Below are 18,914 nucleotides of genomic sequence, written 5' to 3' on the forward strand. Positions count from 1 at the left end.
ACTGAGAGACACTGAGAGACACTGAGAGACACTGAGAGAGAGAGACACAGAGAGAGAGAGACACAGAGAGAGAGAGACACAGAGCTGCATATGGTACAGGAGTATCATGACACACAAACACACATTCATACTCACACACACACAAAGACACATCTGGTCCAACATGTCCCTCCTTAACTCCCGTCTGCTTTTCACTGCATAGTAACATGTTCCGGCAGGCTGATTTTAATAGCAGTAGAAGGACTACTTACTGCACTGATTCACTTTGCTGTTCCTTCAATTTGGCTTTTAAAATGTACTTTACTTTGCAAACTTCACCCAACATGTTTCCGATCTTGTGCCAATGGGAGCAATCCCCCCCCCCTGCTTAGTCTCCCTGTGTACACATCCACCTGCTCACACAGAGAATGGAAGCATGTCTGGCTCTACTCAGAAATCTTAGACAGAGGGGCAGGGCTCAACCTCTAAAACTCTTTTATATTATATTTATCTTTTTTATTTTACCCTTTATATCTGCCCTACAGAACACGACACACACACACACACACACACACACACACACACACACACACACACACACACACACACTGAGAGACATGCAGAAGATACCACATCCCTATTTCTCGACTTTATCAACACAAGTTTCGGTTACCGTGTTCTCCTCATGTATTCTTTCACTATGTACTTTGCTGCTTGAATACGATATGAAGAGAGAGTCTGAACTGTGACCCCCAAGCTGCAGGTTCCCTGTGCTCGGGGGATCAAGGGTGTGCTGTTGGAAGAGAGCGGGACTCTTTGATGTGATTCCCGGGAATGTGTCCTGTTGCCCCTGTCACTGCAGCTGTCTCGGAGAGTCTACAAGGGAATCCCCCTGCAGCTCCGAGGAGAGGTGTGGTGTCTGCTCCTCGACATTCCCAAAATAAAGGAAGAGAAGAAAGACTTCTACGAGGTTTGGAGAGAAACACCCCTGCAGTCCTGCTCTACCCACCCCTCCCCTCTTCTTCCCTCCACTATCCGTGTCATGTTGAACTCAAACACACACACACACAGGCACACGCACACCCCTGTAGTTTACACTCCTGTTCCCCCTCTTCAATTTATAAAATCTCAATGCAGCATAGCCACCTTCATTAAAGCACGGGCCTCATAAAGATTCATAACCAAGTGAGCAAGCACCGCCTTTATTTGATTTTGCAGAGAGCTCAATCATTATTATTGGAGGGTGTGTGTGTGTGTGTGTGTGTGTGTGTGTGTGTGTGTGTGTGTGTGTGTGTGTGTGTGTGTGTGTGTGTGTGTGTGTGTGTGTGTGTGTGTGTGTGTGTGTGTGTGTGTGTGTGTGTGTGACTGAGAGAGAGAGGAAGATGGCACAAGAGGACTTCCTGGGCACAGCTGAGCTTTATTAGAACTCAATAAAAGGTTGTCCGGATGGATGAGTGTGTAGTCTCATTCCTCAGTGGACAGCTCTCTCTCTCTCACACACTCACAAACCCCTTGGTCTCCCCTGTCGTTAGAAGCTGAAACTGCGAGCCAAAAGCATGTCACCTGACATCCGTCAGATTGACCTGGATGTGAACCGCACCTACAGGGACCACATCATGTTCATGCATCGCTATGACGTCAAGTAAGTACCGCTTTACACTGCACACACATCCCCCCCCCCCCCCACAACTGACCAGCCCCGAGAGATCTAGGAGTCTGTATGGATCACCGGCTAACATTTCCCTAGCTGGAAGTGAGAGAGAACATGTCCCCTTTTTAAGGTTATTACTTCTGCTTAGTGAGGTTGTGTCGACAGCAGGAACCTGGGAGGTCCGTGTTAACCCTCAGTGTGCCAGAGAGCAGCTAGAGTTCACACGGACTGACCAGAAACCAAATCAACTGCCTCTGTATTCAAATGTATCTTTGTGACGCACATGCGAGCCAAAGAGAAACTACTGTCCAACTAGGAGTGGAGGGCTGTTTTATTTCGTAAGGCTTTATTAAGGCTTGTAAAGCTTGTTGCGTTGAGTGTGAATATTGATTTGTGTGTGTATGTGTGTTCACAGGCAGCAGGCTCTGTTCCACGTGTTGACAGCCTACTCCATGTACAACACGGTGAGACTCACTTCCCCCTCCTCTTCCTCTTTATCCCCTCTTTGCTCTCCCTCTCACCTCCTCTCTCTCTCACTCTCCTTCACTTTTACTCCCTCCCTCTCTCCTCATCACTCTGCAGAATCCTTCTTGTCTGCCTTCCATCCACACTAACAGCCTCTCTGATCTTTCTAGCCATTGTGTGTGTGTGGCTCATTTGTGTGTGTATGTGAATGTGTGTGTGTGTTTTAGGAGGTTGGGTACTGCCAGGGTATGAGCCAGATCACAGCTCTTCTGCTCATCTACATGAATGAGGAGGACGCTTTCTGGGCCCTGGTCAAACTACTGTCTGGACAGAAGCACTCCATGCATGGTACACACACATTCAATACGACACACACACTAAAATTCCTTTAGGAAGTCATTGTACTATACATGTGACACAGCCAATGTTAAACTGGGTTACAGAACATAAACAAAACTGTCCAAACCCTCCTATAAGTACCACTGACACTGCAGTGTTCTATATAGAGTATAAACACACACACAAAGTACAGTACTCACACCTTGAAGGATTCATGTTTTGGCCCAGAGAAGAAGGGAAAAAATGCCATTTAAGGAGAACAAACCCTACAAAGTGTCCTGTACTATAAGCAGAAACACATCAGTCAGGCCTAAGCTGCTCCTTCACTCTCACATTCATTAAATGCTTTATGATCTCTCCAAACCAATGTGGGCAGACTGAAATATTCACTTTTCATCTGTTCCTTTCTTCTCCTCCTTCCCCCTCTTTCTGTCTTTCTCCCAACGTCTCTCCTCCTCCTCCCTCCCTTCTCTCTCTCTCTCTCTCTCTCTCTCTCTCTCTCTCTCTCTCTCTCTCTCTCTCTCTTCCCCCCCCCCCACTCTCCTATCCCCCCATCTCCACTCCACCCCCTCGTCCTCCTCTCCTCCTCCAGGGTTCTTTGTCCCTGGTTTTCCCAAGTTGATGCGCTTTCAGGAGCACCATGACCGCATCCTTAAGAAGATGATGCCCAAACTGAAGCAGCACCTGGTGGGCAATACAGAGTACACACACACAGGCACACACACGGGCACACACACAAGCACACACACAGGCACACACACACATACAAACCAGTAAATCTGTGCAGGGGGTTGGTAAATAAATGACAGCCCTAAGCCTGCTGGTATGGGGGTCTGGCTGAAGAGCAGACAGCAGCCTTTGATGTGGAGAGATTAAAGGGGAATGGAGTGAGAGAGAGAAATGTCATGTAGCGCACACACACACACACACAAACACACAGCCAGCTACTGACTCGACTTTATTCTACTTGAATGTTAAACCACTGGCTTACTGTCTGATTCACCACCTTTAAACCGATGACACACTCACAAATGATTTGCCTCTGTTGCCAGGACACCCAGGAGGTGTTCACCAGCCTGTACACCATGAAGTGGTTCTTTCAGTGCTTCCTGGACAGAGTGAGTGACCTTGTGAATGTAGCTCTGTCTGCTGTCAGCCTTGGTTCCCCTAATGTGGGTCAAAGGTTGTTCCAAATAGGGATTACAGTATTAAAGATCCTTAGTGTCTGTTTCTCTCTGTTTTTGTGTCTGGTAGACCCCCTTCACCCTGACCCTTCGTATCTGGGACATCTATATCCTGGAGGGGGAGAGAGTTCTCACCGCCATGTCCTACACTGTCCTCAAACTCCACAAGAGTAAGACATCTCACCATACTGGGTCATCGCTCGTCATTTTCCCTTTGTAGAGTTAGAATAAATTAACCTGCAAGAAATCCTTCCGTTGTTCAGAAGAGTTTCACCATCTTTGACTTGGTTTAGCCTTTTTTCTTCTTGACACTCGTTTGTGTGTTTCCAGAGCACCTGCTGAAGTTGTCTATGGAGGAGCTGGTGGAGTTTCTGCAAGTGGCTCTGTCCAAGGACTTCTTCTTCGAGGATGACTTTGTGATCGAGCAGCTGCAGAACTCCATGACGGAGCTCAGAAGGTCCAAACTGGAGCTACCGCCACCAGGTACCGCCCCGGCATGTGACACACACACACACACTATCACACGTGTTCCGACAAACACACACTGTCACACGTGTTCCGACAAACACACACTGTTACACATGTTCACACAAGCACACACTATTACACGTTCTCATGCAGACTTCTGTGCATAAGGTCACACAATCACAGACTGCATGTGGACAAAAACACAGTACACAACAAACACACACATGGAAGCAAATCAATGACATCGTGTTTTGAATAATTTTTTTTTTTGGAAATTCGGGTTGCTCAAATTCGAACAGTTAAATGCAGATCCCAAAAATGCAATCAGTGGTGTTTAAATGTCAATATTAAGTATTCAATGCCTTTTAAAATTCAAAACATGATGTCACTGATTTGCTTCCACACACACACAGACAAAGCCCTGCTTTCTCGTGACTGTCTAGTAGTGGCACTACAGTAGTGGTATTGATAGTAATGGTAACAGTGGCCCTGTATCTAATCTTGCTTTATCTCTCTGGCCTAATCTGCCTTTTCTCCCTCTTCTTCCAATCACTGCGCCCAGCCTACAAAAGTGTGGGTGTGAGTGGGCCCCACATCCCCTCCTACAGCAGTAACCGGTGGGCTAACCTGACTGGTGTTCCCTGTTCATTTTCTGTCCATCTGTCCCTGGCTCCGTCAGTCCGTCTGTCTGTCGCCTGTCTGTCCCACAGCCCCCCCCCCCCCCCCCCCCCAGTGTTCTTTCACAAGCACTCTCACAACCTTCCAGAAACGGCTTTATCTCAAACCGGCTGATTTGATTTGACGTTAAGTTGGAGCTGTGATAATGGCTGGATTCTCTCTTTGTTTCTTTCTCCTTCACACTCCCACTCTCTTCCTTTCTCTAATGGGACACAGATTGTAGCGATGCTGTGTAGATAGTCATTTACCTCTCACTGTGTGCATGAGCGATTATAGACCACGTAAATGAAAATAATAGAATATTTTTAAATCAAGGCTACAATAGCATCCCTCTGAGCCTACTTACAAACCAAACAGTAGAGTTTAGTTTGGTCTCCCGGGTGATGACATGATAATAAGCAGTTCCTTCCCCCACAGGAGGTTTTTCGTTATCTACTGTATGAAAACCACTTTTAATATTATAGCTTCTGAAAATGGTGAGAGTTTGGGTACAGGAATGTACTTCTGTATACTTTTGAGGTGGCATCTGTCCCCTAACCTGGTACCCTAAGTCACTTCCTGTGTCCATGGACACGCGTCACCTGGATGAATCCCCAATGAAGTGGCCTCCTGTGTCCTCCTCATTCAGAAGGCTGGATGGGGTAGAGCTGGTGTAGAAGGAGTTGAACTCGGTGAACTGTGACCCCCCCCCTCCCCACACTGTTCCCGGCGTTCCTCTGCGGCGCCCTCGTCTCCTTTCCTTCAGGACCCTGTCCTGTCCAGGGGTTCCCACGTATAGGCTGAGGAAAGGACACGAGGGAAGGAGAATAAGACTCTCCATATTGCTCTCACTCGTTCAGTCTGAGGACAGAGAAACGCTGTGGAGAAACAGACGTTCTTTGTGAAAAGACACTTCAGTTTGTGGGTTCAGTACCAGTGTCCACACTTCCTGGTTCCTTTGTAAAGTACTTCTTGAGTCAACCCCACTTCCTCCTCTCCAGCTGGTCTCTCCTTGTGGTCTATGGTGGTCGTGGATACACATCTCCTCCAGACCCCCTTACATCACCTTCACTGTCTGTATATGTGTCACCTGTACTCTTCATTTCCTTTAATGATTTAAGATATATTATAGATTTTACTATGGTATAATGTAACTATGACCCATGTCTTTAACATCAACTCATTTTCAACTTTTAACTCTTACATGCTGGTTGTACTGTAGGTGATGGAGATTTTTTTTAAATCAAATTCATTAGTCAAGTAGTATTTCTGGATGACCTTTTAAAGTCTGAGTCCACAGCAGATAAGTACACTTTAATGAAAGCAAGGGGAACTCAGAATTTCAAATTGTACTCTTTTGAGTGGCATTTCCTAATTGGATGCCTCAAGCACTCTGGGACATAATATCAAACACAATTTCAGATGTTTTTTTTTTTTTTTTTCTGTCCTTGGTTGTCTCGCCTGTGGAAATGTGGTTGGGTGTTGTCATGAATGTTATTCTCTCTTTAATTTCCCCCCCCCCCCTATGGCAGTGGTGTTGCATGAGTCAGTGTTACCCCTTTTAATGTCCGTCTGTTTTGAAGAACAAAGCGTTTCCAGACACACGTTGTTTTCGAAGTCTCTGTCTTCCACTCAGATGTTTCTCCTTTTGTATTTGACCTTGGCAGGTAAAGAGGATGAGCTTCCTAAGAAGCCCCTGGGCCAGCTTCCGCCTGAGCCAGCAGGGGTGGTGAGCCACATGGCAAACGGTCAGAGCCACGCCCAACCCGCCGAGCCGGCCAGGCCATCGAGTCCCACCCAGGAACGCCAGAAGGACAGTCGGCCCCCCAGCCGCTCGCGCAGGGACTCCCTGGAGAAACAGGCCCGGCAGCACAAGTCTGACAAGAGGGAGGCTCGTTCCCGAGGGTCGGGAGAGATCCCCTCCGACCCCCGCAAGCCTCCCTCCGCCTCCAACCTCGCCACCCCCGAGAGAGGGGCCGCGCCCTCCCCCGCACCCACGCCGTCGCCGCACCCGCACCCCTCGGTGGTGGATGGAGGGAAGCCCCAGAGCCATGCCACGGCAAACCACAACTCCAACGCCGCGTCCAGCTCGCGCAGGGACATTGCCCCGCGCTGGGTGAAGCCCTCGGAGACCAAGCTGGAGGCGGCCAAGGCAGCGGCGGCGCGGGAGGTCCAGTTGAGCAGGGGGGCTTCCCCGGCCCCCTCCAGCCCAGAGGAGGCCCTGCTGGCTCAACGACGGCCCCGCTCCAGGGGCTTGGTCCCGGGCTCGGACCGCGGCTCCAATGCCTCCCAGTACGACAACGTTCCCGGGGTGGCCGAGCAGGACTTTGTAGAGGTGCTGGAGTTGGAGCGGCCGCCGTCGAGGATGAGGGGCCCGCGCAGCGAGACTCCCTTCAGCCTTCCGCCCCTCCGCCAGGGCAGCCCCACACGCACTCCAAGCCTGGCAGGCAGCGTTGTCTCCATGGCAACAGGACCCAGGATGGTCAAGCATCCCCTACCCCCACCCTTGTCCATCGACAGCCCCGCTGGGGTCAAGACTAACTACGGCCAGGGCCAGTACCACACCCCCCCCCAGCAGTACTCCCCCAGCCGGTCTGCCATGATGCCCCTCTTCCACCCCCCCTACAGCCTCAACCTGGAGCCCCGGGGGGAGGAGAGGCTCTACAGACCCCCCTCCAGAGGCCCCCCGGCCCAGGGCCTGGTGTATGGGGAACGGCCCTATGGCACCACCGGACGGGCCCCCCCCAACCTCTCCCCAGAAAAGGTCCTCATGAACAACTCTTATGCCACGTACCGCCGACAGGCCCCAGGCTCCGCCCAGCCTCCCCGGACCACCGTCCCCCTGGAGCACAGCTTCCAACAGGATAGCCCCGGGAGCACTGCCCCCCTCTACCTGCGCCAGCCCACCCACCTCGCCTCCCCGGTGTACCCCCCAGTTGACTACCGGTACGAGGGGCGAAGGAGAGGAGAGCACACCCAACCCTACCTGCCAGAGGGACCAGGCAGGGCTGTAGAGGGGCCATCCTGGGGGCAACAGGTTGACTCACCCACTCGTTCCCCTGGAGGTATGCCCCGCTCACCCAGCTTCCAGAGAGCCCAGATGTCGCCCGTCCAGGAGTTCACCTTCCCGACTGGCCCCGATGGCCTGCTTCACTACAGGACACAGTTCCAGGAGCAGCAGCCCGCCATAAGGCAGCAGCTCCCCCCGAGGTTCGGAGGACCACACTACAGGCACGCACAGGAGGCGTTTGCCATGCAGGAATCTATGTTGCTGTGAGAGAAAGGCAGAGGAAGAGGGGGAGAGAGACACTGAAAGTGTAGTCACTGACACTGTGGCAAAGACAAGCAGCAGTCCTAGCGTTATAAGGTATTTGTTTTGTTTTTGTTTGTGCTTTCTGTGTGACGTACGTATTGACTAACAGTCATACTGCATCCAAGTTGCAGGACACCAGCTTCTGACATTTTTACTGATCACTTTTAAAAACTGATTATTATTTGTTTTGAATGTTAAATGATTAACAACAGGCATTGCAGAATATATCTTCTTAGAGTCTAAAATGTACAGTTAAATATGTTTTTGTTTATATTCTGAGTTATTTAAACTATCATTAGCGGGGGACTCTTCTCCTGGCGAGATATACTCAGTAATGTAATTTTCTTTGATCCACCTTTATTTTTTTATGCATTAGATCTAAATATCTACTTTAGAGATCAATTTACTCTATATGCTTGTGAATATCTTATTTTTCAAAGAGAAGAAACAAAGCTATGTCAAATAATGGAATTATGTGACAGTGAAAATTAAATCACTGTAATATATAAAAAATAATGTTCACTTCAATTCAATTTTGAAGCCGCTCAACTGTACAACAGTGAGTTTTTAAATTTTGGAATTTATATTTTTGTTGAGATTATTTTGCAGTCGATGACAGAACTATGACGATGACAGAAATTACAGATCACTGCAACTTGTTTCTGTGTCCCTCGTGAAAAACATATGTTTGAGTCCTAGTGGTCAGTTTAGGCTTGTCTAAATCCTATGTTAAGGGATAAAGTCCCAACAACAGTGACCTTGTTTGTTGCTCCTGAATTCCACCATTGTTCCCTTTTCAATCTAGTTCTCTTCTGTAAAGGTTTACAAAAACATTGATTTAAATATTTCGGTAGTTGACAGTATTTTCCAATCTTTCAGCCCATTGGAAGTGGCAGCCAGCATTATTGGATAGATGGGGTTTGTGCTGATATTAAAGCACTACTATGACTTGTACTTATCAGATTGACATACTTTTATCATTCACAACAGGTCAGTGGCACTTTCACTCTTATATAAAGTCATTCCATATATACATACCTTTGCGCATTTGTGTGTAGTCACATAATTCAATTCTTAAACAGCTACTACCTGTTTGGCTGTACTTTTTTGATACACTCCATACAGAAACAGTAGTGATACTGTTTTATTATTTAAACATGCATTCCCTGAGGCATTCCTTTTTTTGTTAAAGATCTAATTGCAAGATGATTGTCAGGTCATTCTTCAGAAACTTTACTTAATAAAACGTATGGGGTGAGAGCTTCTGATTGTCTGTGTGTCAATGTATGTGTGGTAGCAGGGCTGTGGTGGTTATTTTACATACTGAATGTTCAATTTTTGGTCTTTTGATGCCAACACATGTATTATGGTTATTTAGTAGTAGTCCCTTTCTCTCACATTGCTGTGTAGCCTTCCATTCTCCATCTTTTAGGACAGTCCTCCCTCTAGGGGTGAGTCTACTCTCTCATCGAAAGTCGCAGAGAGGATTTGTTCTTTTATTTTGAAATCTGGAAGGATTCGGAAGTCATGTTTCCCGAAGAACACTGTGCTTGCGTTTCTTCACCCTTGTCATATAGTATTTATTATAATATTGCCACCACGTGGCGGTTAAGTGAAACTTGCGGCGTAGTGACCGGGTTCCCACGACCTCTAGGCAATCATTCCATGCACAACATCTAATAAGCAATATGGTATAAGTTCACTTAACCATGAAACTATGGTTTAGGTAACAACCTTTAAATAAACAGGCACTAAACACTGTTCATTTATCTTTGGCAGTACCAGTAGTAGGGGTGGGAATCTTTTCAGAAAGGGTTTTTAGCGCCATTAAAGTTTGCACAGACAAGGAATTTACTTTGGCAGGAAGGTGCATACATTCAACATATAGAAGTAAATCTTAAATAAATGGTGTAAGTTTAAACAAGTCTAACTATACTATATAAAAGGTTCAGTCTAATGAACTAATACTAACATATACTAAGGGGACAGGTATGTAAAATAAACATATATATATATATATATATATTTAATTACTAAACTGATATCAGTTAAATTAATTATCAATTGGTTTGAGCGAGATTTGAACCAAGGTTACTGTATTTGTCTGTAGACTTGATGGTACACATACTTACCCACTGAGCCAGAGGGTTCCTGCAAAGTTACTATATACAAGACACTGTAATTGCCCTTATGACATTTCGATTCAATATATGCTTACATATTTTGTATTTATTTTGTAGTTGTGAATCGCTAGAAGACTGAAATGTAATTCATGTGAATTGATTTTTTCCCCCACCCCTAACAAGTAGGCCATTGCTATGTTTCCTATTTCAATGAAATGTAATAGAATGCAACTCTTACTCAAATGCAGATTTGTTTTCCTTTGAATGATTTAATGATGCACTCCGTTACCTTCTCAAAGATGTATTCCCTTCCTTCTACTCACACATTACAGAAAATGCAGCAACACCCTTGGTACAACAGTAATCAGCAGCAATTGAATCAAAACAGATCCCATCTTAAAACATCTTGAGCCAGTGAACTGATGGTTTACTCCACAACAGTAAATGATGATTCAATAAGACCACAGGAACAAAACCTTTTACATATGTACAACTGAGTGTTGACATCATCTGTCCCCATGTCCTGTCTGTCAAAACCAAACCCTTCAAACAGAAATGTGGTGTATCCATGGCTACCATGCTGCACCTGGCAGTCTCCCTCTGTTGGTGGACCCAATGATGGAGAATTCTAGAACCCGCTCCGACACCATCACTCGTGAGCCTTCTCCATGCTGTTCGTCCACACGGGTTTGCGTTTCTCGAAGAAGGCGCGTATGCCCTCCTGCCCGTCTCTCAGAGACAGGTTATCCACCATGACCCTGGAGGCGGTGGCATAGGCAGCCTTTCGACCCTGGGCCATCTGTCTGTTCCAGCAACACAAGCAAGATCATGAACGACCATAGTGTATGGAGCATGGGCATGTGTCATGTTGTGTGTGTGTTAAAAAATATTTTGGAAAAAAATACAAATACTTTGTTATTGTACTTCAGTAGATTGTTCTGGTATCAGTACTTTTTAAACAAAAACGTTCTGACAACTTTTTACCAAAAGACTAAAACAGGTAGTAGTAATGACTACTTTTTGGTCAGCGCACTTCATTACTTTAACTTAAGTAAAAAAGTGTGTCAGTACTTCAAGTACCAGGACATTTTTAAGTACAGTATCTGTACTTCTACTTGAGTGAAGGATGAGTGTACTTTTGCCATCTCTGTTGTTAGCAAGGTTTGATAAGATTTAAGAGAGAACATTAGAAGACTGAAAGGCATACATCAACACACCTATAGAAAGTAGCCTTGCCAAGCGCTACGACAGGACGGCTGGTCTGACACACACGTCTGGCCATCTCCATTGTCACCTCCTCCAGACGCTCCTCGGGAACCACCTTACTGACCAGCCCATGCAGCAAAGCATCCTGGGCCGAGATTGGACTTCCTGTGAACAGCATCTCCATTGCGACCTGAAGCAGACACAAATGTACAGTGTCTTTAGAGACCAATGAGAAATTAATTTCCTTGATTCCAAAGGAAATGAAAGTGTAACATTGTTGTGAGTCTTAGCGTGTGTAAGTGTACTCTCTAGTTTACCTTCCGGGGTACAGCCCTCCCTATGGCCACAGCTGGTGTAGAGCAGAACAGACCCACGTTGACTCCTGGAGTAGCAAAGGTGGACTTATCTGTTACCACGGCAATGTCACAACTTGCAACAAGTTGGCAACCTGCTGCTGTGGCAACCCCATTTACCATCGCAATAACAGGTACAGGGATCTCCTGAATTAAAGTCATAACCTGAAACCACAAAGGGAGACGGTGTGTTTGTAGCGTTTGTAGTCTTGTGACACACACACACACACAGAGAGAGACTAGGCCTCACCTCTGAGCAGGTCTGGAACACGTTGTTGTGGTATTCTCTTCCCTGTGCTGACGTCAGTTCCTTCAGGTCATGTCCAGAAGAAAACACAGGGCCCTTTGCTGCAAGAGGAACATAGACCCACAACACTCACTTCCAATAAAGCCCGTCCAGTAAAGAGAACCAGCTGAGGGATAAAGTTTTTTCTGCAACGTTCATACTACCCTGCTCCTAATGGAACGGCTTTATATGCGGTCATACCAGAAATGATGATGACTCTGAGGTCTTCGCTGTCGATGTCAGCTAGAATGTCCTCTCGCAGGGATTCCAACATGGCAAGAGATAAAGCGTTCCGCTTTCTGGGATTGTTCAACGTAATATTCCTAGAGAAAATAGACTCTTTAGTGAAACTTGACTGATCCCATCATTAGTGGATCATAGAATGGCCAGTATCCAAAACTATGATTCCCGATAATGCAATGCAATGGTTAAGCTAGTTTACATACGACTCGAGCAGGCAAACTCACGAGTAAATCATTAACGAACTGGCAAACTATAGCTACCAACATGGCATGACTTAACTTTCGGTCAGCGCAATTAAATCTTCCTCCTAACCTTATTCCATTTGTTTGGAGCCTGACAGTAAGCGGATCCATTTGGGTTTGTGTGCTTAAGGGACGTGCCCCAGTCAGAAGTGTCAACCTACAGAGCTGGACGACATCAGCAGCTCGGTATAAGAGGTTTCTAGCCATGTTTAGACGGACGGTCCACTGTCATACCAGAAATTGTTATGGACAGCATTGACTTCCTAGCTGCGGCTTTCACAATAAAGGTTTTGCACAGGTCTGTGTGCACACAATTCTGCCCTTTAAAGACACCATATTTCTTACAGACCGATAATTGCAGGAGGCGTGCAAGGTACTGACTTATCTAAAGTAAGGGTATCTCGTGCAAAATGTATGGCATGGGATTACGTGAGTGGTAGTCTAGTTGTACTAACCTCTATTGAGAGCTAACTTTGTTAATTCAGCTGCTTGTACTATGATTTTTACATATAAACTGGGGCAGAGGGAAGCCTCAATATACTTGTACTAACCTCTCTTGAGAGCTAACTTTGTTAATTCAGCTGCTTGTATTATGATTTTTAATTTATAAACTGGGGCAAAGGGAAGCCTCAATATACCTGTACTAACCTCTCTTGAGAGCTAACTTTGTTAATTCAGCTGCTTGTATTATGATTTTGAATTTATAAACTGGGGCAGAGGGAAGCCTCAATATACCTCCATAACGCATATACTATAGTTTATGTATGGGTGGAGTTCTGTACGCTCATCTCGCCTGGAGTAGATGTACGTGCCACATTACGCACAAGGGGTTTGCCAAGTAGGCTGTGCTCACGCTGCTTGTAGCCTACTGGGATTTTTTTTCTTCAGATTTTTAGTCCATAACGTTTTTTTGTCAACAACTTAATTTTGACTGTATTTCTGTCATTTTTGGTGTGGGCAATTTGATGAAGAACTTTTTGTGTAGGCCTACGTGTGCATAATGCGGTTGTTTACGCTACAGGTAAGTTATTTTTTTAAGACATTTATTGTTTTAAAACAGTAACTTTATTACAAAGTTACATTTAAGTCTTCAGATAGTCCGTAAATCATTGGACAAATTACGCTGATATATTTAAAGGCCACTCTTCAACAAGGAGGGATTGTCTAACGGAGCTTGTTTAGTACCAGACCTGATCCAGAATAACTCGTCTATCAGCTTAGGAGCTGTCGTGATGCTGTGCCATTGACTACCCGCAGCGACATCTCGCAAAGCCTTGTCATTAGAGTGTAGGGTTGTGACAGTGATAGTTTAGTACAGGTGTAGCTTACTCGAAGAACAAGCAGTCTTTACTGGTAGGTGCTGCTCAGTTTTGGAGAGAGGTATGTAACTTGGTACCATATGACTTTGGTGAATTTGTTGGAATTGACATTAGGCATATTGGTTGATTGAAAGGGTATGTTATAGAGCTGTCATTTTGCTTAGTTTCCTAGTGTTCTATTTTATCACCTTCTTTAAATTTAGACTAGTTGAAGTTATTTACTTATTATTTGCTTTTCATTCAGATCTAGGACAGATTGTGAATGTAGTCTCGTGAAATAGGGTGATTTTTATCAGAGCGTTCTGAGCATTTTTCTTCCTCTCTTCCCAGACCTTGTTGACAGACACAGTAGGGGATGAGTAGATGATTCTTCAGATAGAGACCGGAAACATTTCCGGACCTTTGGAGAAAGCCAGACCCTCCATGAGATGCCCACAAGTGGCACCAAGTCTCAGCCAGTAACCATGGACTTCCACCTTAAAGCCAATCCTCATCTCCAATTCGAGGTCAACGGAGGTCATGATGGTGACCGTAGAAAGTCTCAGAGCCGGACTAGGAGTGTGAGTATAGGAGATCATGTTAGTAGAAAACGTACTCGATGCAATTACTGTAGTGTAACTTTGCACCTTGTTTTTTTCCCTTGAATTGTGCTCTCAGGTTGTGTGTGGTTGACAGCTGTTAGTTAAACCCTAACCCATGTAAGACCTGACAATGAAGCGTTCACTTTCCTTGTGTATCAAGTTCAGAACTGAATCTTTTTGCACTGTATTTCTGTCGCTGTACACAAGCCCTGACAGGTATACTAGGTTCTGTTTATACAACAAACTAATGTCTTCCTGCTTCATATTTGACACTGGGTTAAGTGCTGAATCCAGTCGCATGCCTCAGGGGTGACATTCTCATAGTCTTAAGAGTCAAACCGGTTAAGCTGCAGTTTTCTACCTGAAAGTCATCACTCATTGCACAGAGATCTCCAAGTCAGTTTGGTTTCCATAGGGTGTTTTCGCAACAGTGAGTATGTGGGTGGGTCTGTGTTTGAATATCTGGATGGGTGGGTTGATTTTTGTGTGTGCTGATAGGTATTGAGAAAAACAGGTTTTTTTTGTCACTACGTCACTACACTAGTGGTAAAGCTTCCAGCTACCAAGGCAACCCTGTTCACAATGGCAGTCCTGGGATCTATATAAAGCTATCATCCAACTATCTGGGGCCTCGTTGTGTATGCTGTGAGGGTAAATGCCTATTTCCTGAAACCATCAGGTCTGAATTTAAACTGACTGCTGCAACATTTTGGGCCTTTTGACTGCGTATTATCTTGACTGAAACAGACCCCAGGGTGCAGTGGAAAAATCAATAGTCACCCAGCAGCTAAGGCAGTACTGTTACTGGATACCCCATTGTGTTGTGTTCAGGGGCTGTGCTCTGTTAAGTGGGCCAGGTAGAGATGTAGGTTGAAAGGGGGTGGGACAGGGGATTTGGTCGGGAGGGGGAGTGGGGGGTGCTCAGTCCCCTCCCTATGGGCGGGGGTCTTTGAGCCAAGTGGAAGAGGGGAGAGAGGGAACAAGAAGCCCTGTGTTTTCACTGACGTGCGTGGCTCTAACATACACACACACAGACACACGGACACACCTGTGAAAGACAGCAGCCAGGAGGGTGAATTTATAATGAAGAGAGAGGCCAGGGCTACACAAAGCAGGGTCTTCTGGTCTATGTGGCATGGTATGAGAATATGTTTGTCATTGCAGTAGATATTACATAGACAGCAGACATTGGCAAAGAGACTTTGTCATTCACTGATAGTTGTTGACCTGTACTGTATCCCCCCCCCCCACACACACACACAGAAGGACCAGGCACTGCAGTTCTTGAGCCAGGAGGAGCAGGAGTGCATCCTATTCTTTGAGGAGACCATTGACTCACTGGAGGAGGAGTTTGAGGAGGGGGAAGCCCACAAGAGGCTAGAGGAGGCAGGTAGCCCTGTGGACAGGTGTGATGGACCCCCCACTTTAGCATCCACCCCCAGGTCCCACCCCAGCAGCTTGCCCCTCTTCAGCCACGACACCATGTACTCCAACCCCAAAGACCAGGACATTATAGACCTGGTCCGGCCAGAACCAGGGCCAGCCCAGCCCAAAGAGAAGATGTTCAACCCAGCTATGCCAGGTACACTAGTCTGCCTCAATCTAGAGATAATCCTCAGAAAAGGTATTGAACCACCCATTTTGGAATTTACAGAGCAAATTTATTTATGTTAACTTATCCATCTTTCTGCCTTCCAGATTTCCAGAGCATGGCTGTGAATCCTCAGAGCCATATTGAGATGAAGCCACGACGTGAGCCAATAGACAACTTCCTTGCAGAGTACAACCCTCCCCTGCCCAGCGGCAGCCAATCAGGGTCTGCAGATAACTATGGCCACTCCCAGTACCACCCTGTGGGCTCCATCCCCACCCCTGTCCTTATTGCTCAGAAGATCGCAGAGAATCAAGGAGGCGGAGCCACTAATATTGACCCCTCCCTTCTCCGTCGTAGAAGTCTGGACTCCGAGAGAATGCCCACCTCCCCCGACCACCATGTCAAACATGGTCCGCCCACATCCGCCAAGCCCAGCCGCTTTCCTGGCAACATTAGCATTATAATGGGCAGCAAAGAGCACCATGGCCAATCACTGACCAGCTTGAACCTCCATGACAGGAGGGCCCAGATGCTGGCTAACCTATCAGGGACGGCGCACCCTCTGGAGACGGAGCAGCACCATTTGACGTCCCAGCCGACTGCCCGCAATGTTCCCACCCGTAGTGTCTCCTTCAGGGACCCCACCCCAGATAAGTCCAGGATGGAGGCACTGTCCAAGCTGGGCCTGACCCGAAACAGAGCTATGTCTGGAGACCGCAGCACTGAGGCCAGAACCAAAGTCCCTGTCCTCACCTCCCACCCTTCGCCTTCCCCAGCACCTGCAAACCCCTCGCCTCCTGCAACATTCAGCTCTGAGCCAGTCCACCATGAGCCCAAGTCTGTCTCCCCTCCATCTGAAATCATCTCGCTGGACTTTAACAGCTATGGCGGGAAAAGCATTGTGGTCCACCCTTCTACAGCCCCTAGGAGTGATGTTACTGTGTCCAACAGCCATGATACTAAGATCCAGCCAGCGTTGCTGGCCACACCTAGTGACTTCAACAGCTATGGTGGGAAGAGCAAGGTCATGACCCCTGGGCCTGAGGTCAGGAGTGACCTCCCAGATATCTTGAGTTCCCACAACGCTGTGCTAGCCCCAGCCCCAGCCTCAGCTCCAGCCCTAGCCCCAGCCAAGCCAGAAGCCCTGCCTTATGAGCTCAACAGCTACGGGGGCAAGAGTAGAACCATGACCCCATCCTCTGCAGCACACTCCACCCCAGATGTGTCCACACATCCCGTGAAGACCTCCAGAGCACCAGCCCCTTCCCCGGCCCCCAGGCCTACCCGCAGCCAAGCTCCCCCTTGCCCTCAGAGAAAGCTGTCGCTTCCCTCCTCTCCAGAGCCCCGGAGGAGGTCCATCTCCAAGCCCCCCTCGTTCCGTTCCCAAGGGATCACCGTGCAGTTCTCTGGACGGGGAGCGACGGACGAGTCACGCAGGGAAGCCCTCCGGAAACTAGGACTGCTGAAGGAAACTTCCTAACTCTGGACCTTCACCTCCATGTTAGTCCTTCTTGGAGTCCCACTGTTTGATGGACTGGAGTTTTCGAAAGGTTTCTGTCTTGTGACACGTGGCATGAGACCTACTTTATCCATAGAGTGAATGAAACAGGATCTTGTATGTACTGTAACCTGAACAGCTGGCTTTCAGTTCCTGGCCATTGGGAATGCTGACAAACAAGTTTAACAGTCTCACATGGTGCGGTTCCAGACACATGCTCACACACACACACACACACACAGCAAACACACAAGCTTACACAAATCACTCTATTCACCTGGTCTTGGCTGTCATACAGGTCTTTATTGTTCTTGACATTTCCTTTTCCTTTTATTCATAACACACTGAATGCCTCTAAGATCATTTGAACCAAACTGACTCTTGATGGTGGAGCATTCAAGTTCATCAAGCAATAGAGGGCTTACCTAAAGTGTGTGGGCACATTTGGCAAGAACATATTATCACCTGGATGTCTAGGAATGCTTACAGTACTCTCACTCTCCAAAGAAAGCATGATATGAAGAGGTTTGCTCTGTATGAAAGTGACATCATGCTGTGCAGTTAAGGTTGGCAGTGTCTTAGCCCTTGTTTGTCTCCTCATAACTGAGGGCCATGTTTGCATTGGTTTGCTTACTGACTTGGGCAGTTTGCCGCTTTGCAACATATAAGAACACGAGCAAGAATGGACTTTCAAGCACTTTGCTAGTGTTTGAAGGTTTACTATAACTATCAGGACAGTATATGATAACTATTTCTGTGGTGAATAGATCCAAGTAATTTACTCACCCAGATCATCGCTCTGCATAAGAGCGTCTGCTAAATGACTACATGTGAAATGACTACATGTAATATCATACTTCCTGTGCTGTAATTGAGAGTTTCAGAGACAGGTAATCAGTAATAAGAATGATGATTTTATCATGTTGCAATTATGCTTTTGGTGTACCAAATACATCTCATATGAAGTAATCCTATTGTGCTGGGTTATATAGAGGGGATAATGAAATATTGGACATTTTTACAGAAATGTATTAAATTAACTCAAATGCCATTTTAGTGACAGTATGTCACTGAGAAGACACAATACTTGAGTTTCTTTGAGCAGTGAAGGACATGACTGTGGTAGCTCCCCAGTTGGCTGAGGGGTATTTTGATTCCCTCTTGCATCCCACACCAAACCAGACCATGAAATGTGGGCTGACTTTTACTACTTAGTTGTTGGGAAAGAAAAATAATATTCTTTAGCCATAAAATCCATAAATACTTAGAGAATAATACTTGCTTGTTGTTTTGCTGCTTTGTTGTTGATGATGTTCCCCTGTGTGTGTGTGTGTGTGTGTGTGTGTGTGTGTGTGTGTGTGTGTGTGTGTGTGTGTGTGTGTGTGTGTGTGTGTGTGTGTGTGTGTTAAAGCC

The 18,914-nt window shown here is 46.6% G+C and overlaps 3 protein-coding genes across 7 annotated transcripts in view; 2 read left to right on the forward strand and 1 right to left on the reverse strand.

The window, feature by feature from the left end:
• Positions 1-9,319, forward strand: part of usp6nl (USP6 N-terminal like) — a 40,165-nt gene extending 30,846 nt beyond the window's left edge. For all 3 annotated transcript variants that reach the window (XM_084701241.1, XM_084701239.1, XM_084701240.1), the window contains 9 exons: positions 842-949; positions 1,512-1,621; positions 2,046-2,094; positions 2,323-2,443; positions 3,027-3,121; positions 3,487-3,552; positions 3,689-3,788; positions 3,949-4,101; positions 6,411-9,319. In XM_084701241.1, coding sequence (XP_084557367.1) covers positions 842-949; positions 1,512-1,621; positions 2,046-2,094; positions 2,323-2,443; positions 3,027-3,121; positions 3,487-3,552; positions 3,689-3,788; positions 3,949-4,101; positions 6,411-8,020 — 2,412 coding nt within the window. In that variant the 3' untranslated portion in view covers positions 8,021-9,319. The remainder of the gene's footprint in view (positions 1-841; positions 950-1,511; positions 1,622-2,045; positions 2,095-2,322; positions 2,444-3,026; positions 3,122-3,486; positions 3,553-3,688; positions 3,789-3,948; positions 4,102-6,410) is intronic.
• A 1,105-nt stretch (positions 9,320-10,424) lies between these two features.
• echdc3 (enoyl CoA hydratase domain containing 3) lies at positions 10,425-12,752 on the reverse strand. Of its 2 annotated transcripts, none has more exons than XM_084701244.1 (6): positions 12,580-12,752; positions 12,226-12,347; positions 11,989-12,086; positions 11,703-11,903; positions 11,397-11,575; positions 10,425-10,982 (listed from the first exon to the last, which is right to left on the reverse strand). In XM_084701244.1, exons 1-6 carry the CDS (start codon positions 12,714-12,716, stop codon positions 10,829-10,831), a joined length of 891 nt encoding a protein of 296 aa, XP_084557370.1. In that variant the 5' UTR covers positions 12,717-12,752; the 3' UTR covers positions 10,425-10,828. The 2 variants fall into 2 exon arrangements, with proteins under 2 accessions (XP_084557370.1, XP_084557371.1); XM_084701245.1 differs by having other exon boundaries at positions 12,671-12,750.
• Positions 12,753-12,802: 50 nt separating this feature from the next.
• Positions 12,803-18,911, forward strand: proser2 (proline and serine rich 2). 2 transcript variants are annotated; one of them, XM_084701242.1, is made up of 4 exons: positions 12,803-13,530; positions 14,159-14,388; positions 15,673-15,991; positions 16,108-18,911. In XM_084701242.1, the coding sequence occupies exons 2-4, from the start codon at positions 14,257-14,259 to the stop codon at positions 17,481-17,483; spliced, it is 1,827 nt and encodes a 608-aa protein (XP_084557368.1). In that variant the 5' UTR covers positions 12,803-13,530; positions 14,159-14,256; the 3' UTR covers positions 17,484-18,911. The 2 variants fall into 2 exon arrangements, with proteins under 2 accessions (XP_084557368.1, XP_084557369.1); XM_084701243.1 differs by lacking the exon at positions 12,803-13,530 and adding an exon at positions 13,797-13,889.
• Positions 18,912-18,914: the final 3 nt, after the last annotated feature.

The sequence above is a fragment of the Hypomesus nipponensis genome, chromosome 7 (genome assembly GCF_054491055.1).
Source record: "Hypomesus nipponensis isolate SF chromosome 7, ASM5449105v1, whole genome shotgun sequence".
Classification (NCBI taxonomy): domain Eukaryota; kingdom Metazoa; phylum Chordata; class Actinopteri; order Osmeriformes; family Osmeridae; genus Hypomesus; species Hypomesus nipponensis.

Bases quoted from the DNA above. Each gene is read 5' to 3' on its own strand.
- proser2 (XM_084701242.1), top strand. From the start codon at position 14,257: ATGCCCACAAGTGGCACCAAGTCTCAGCCAGTAACCATGGACTTCCAC. The intron at 14,389-15,672 runs GTGAGTATAGGA...ACACACACACAG, and splicing joins CTCAGAGCCGGACTAGGAGT to AAGGACCAGGCACTGCAGTT. The intron at 15,992-16,107 runs GTACACTAGTCT...TCTGCCTTCCAG, and splicing joins GTTCAACCCAGCTATGCCAG to ATTTCCAGAGCATGGCTGTG.
- echdc3 (XM_084701244.1), bottom strand. From the start codon at position 12,716: ATGGCTAGAAACCTCTTATACCGAGCTGCTGATGTCGTCCAGCTCTGT. The intron at 11,576-11,702 runs GTAAACTAGAGA...TGTCTGCTTCAG, and splicing joins GGAGGGCTGTACCCCGGAAG to GTCGCAATGGAGATGCTGTT. The intron at 10,983-11,396 runs GTGTGTTGATGT...TTGCTGGAACAG, and splicing joins GGCAAGGCTACTTTCTATAG to ACAGATGGCCCAGGGTCGAA.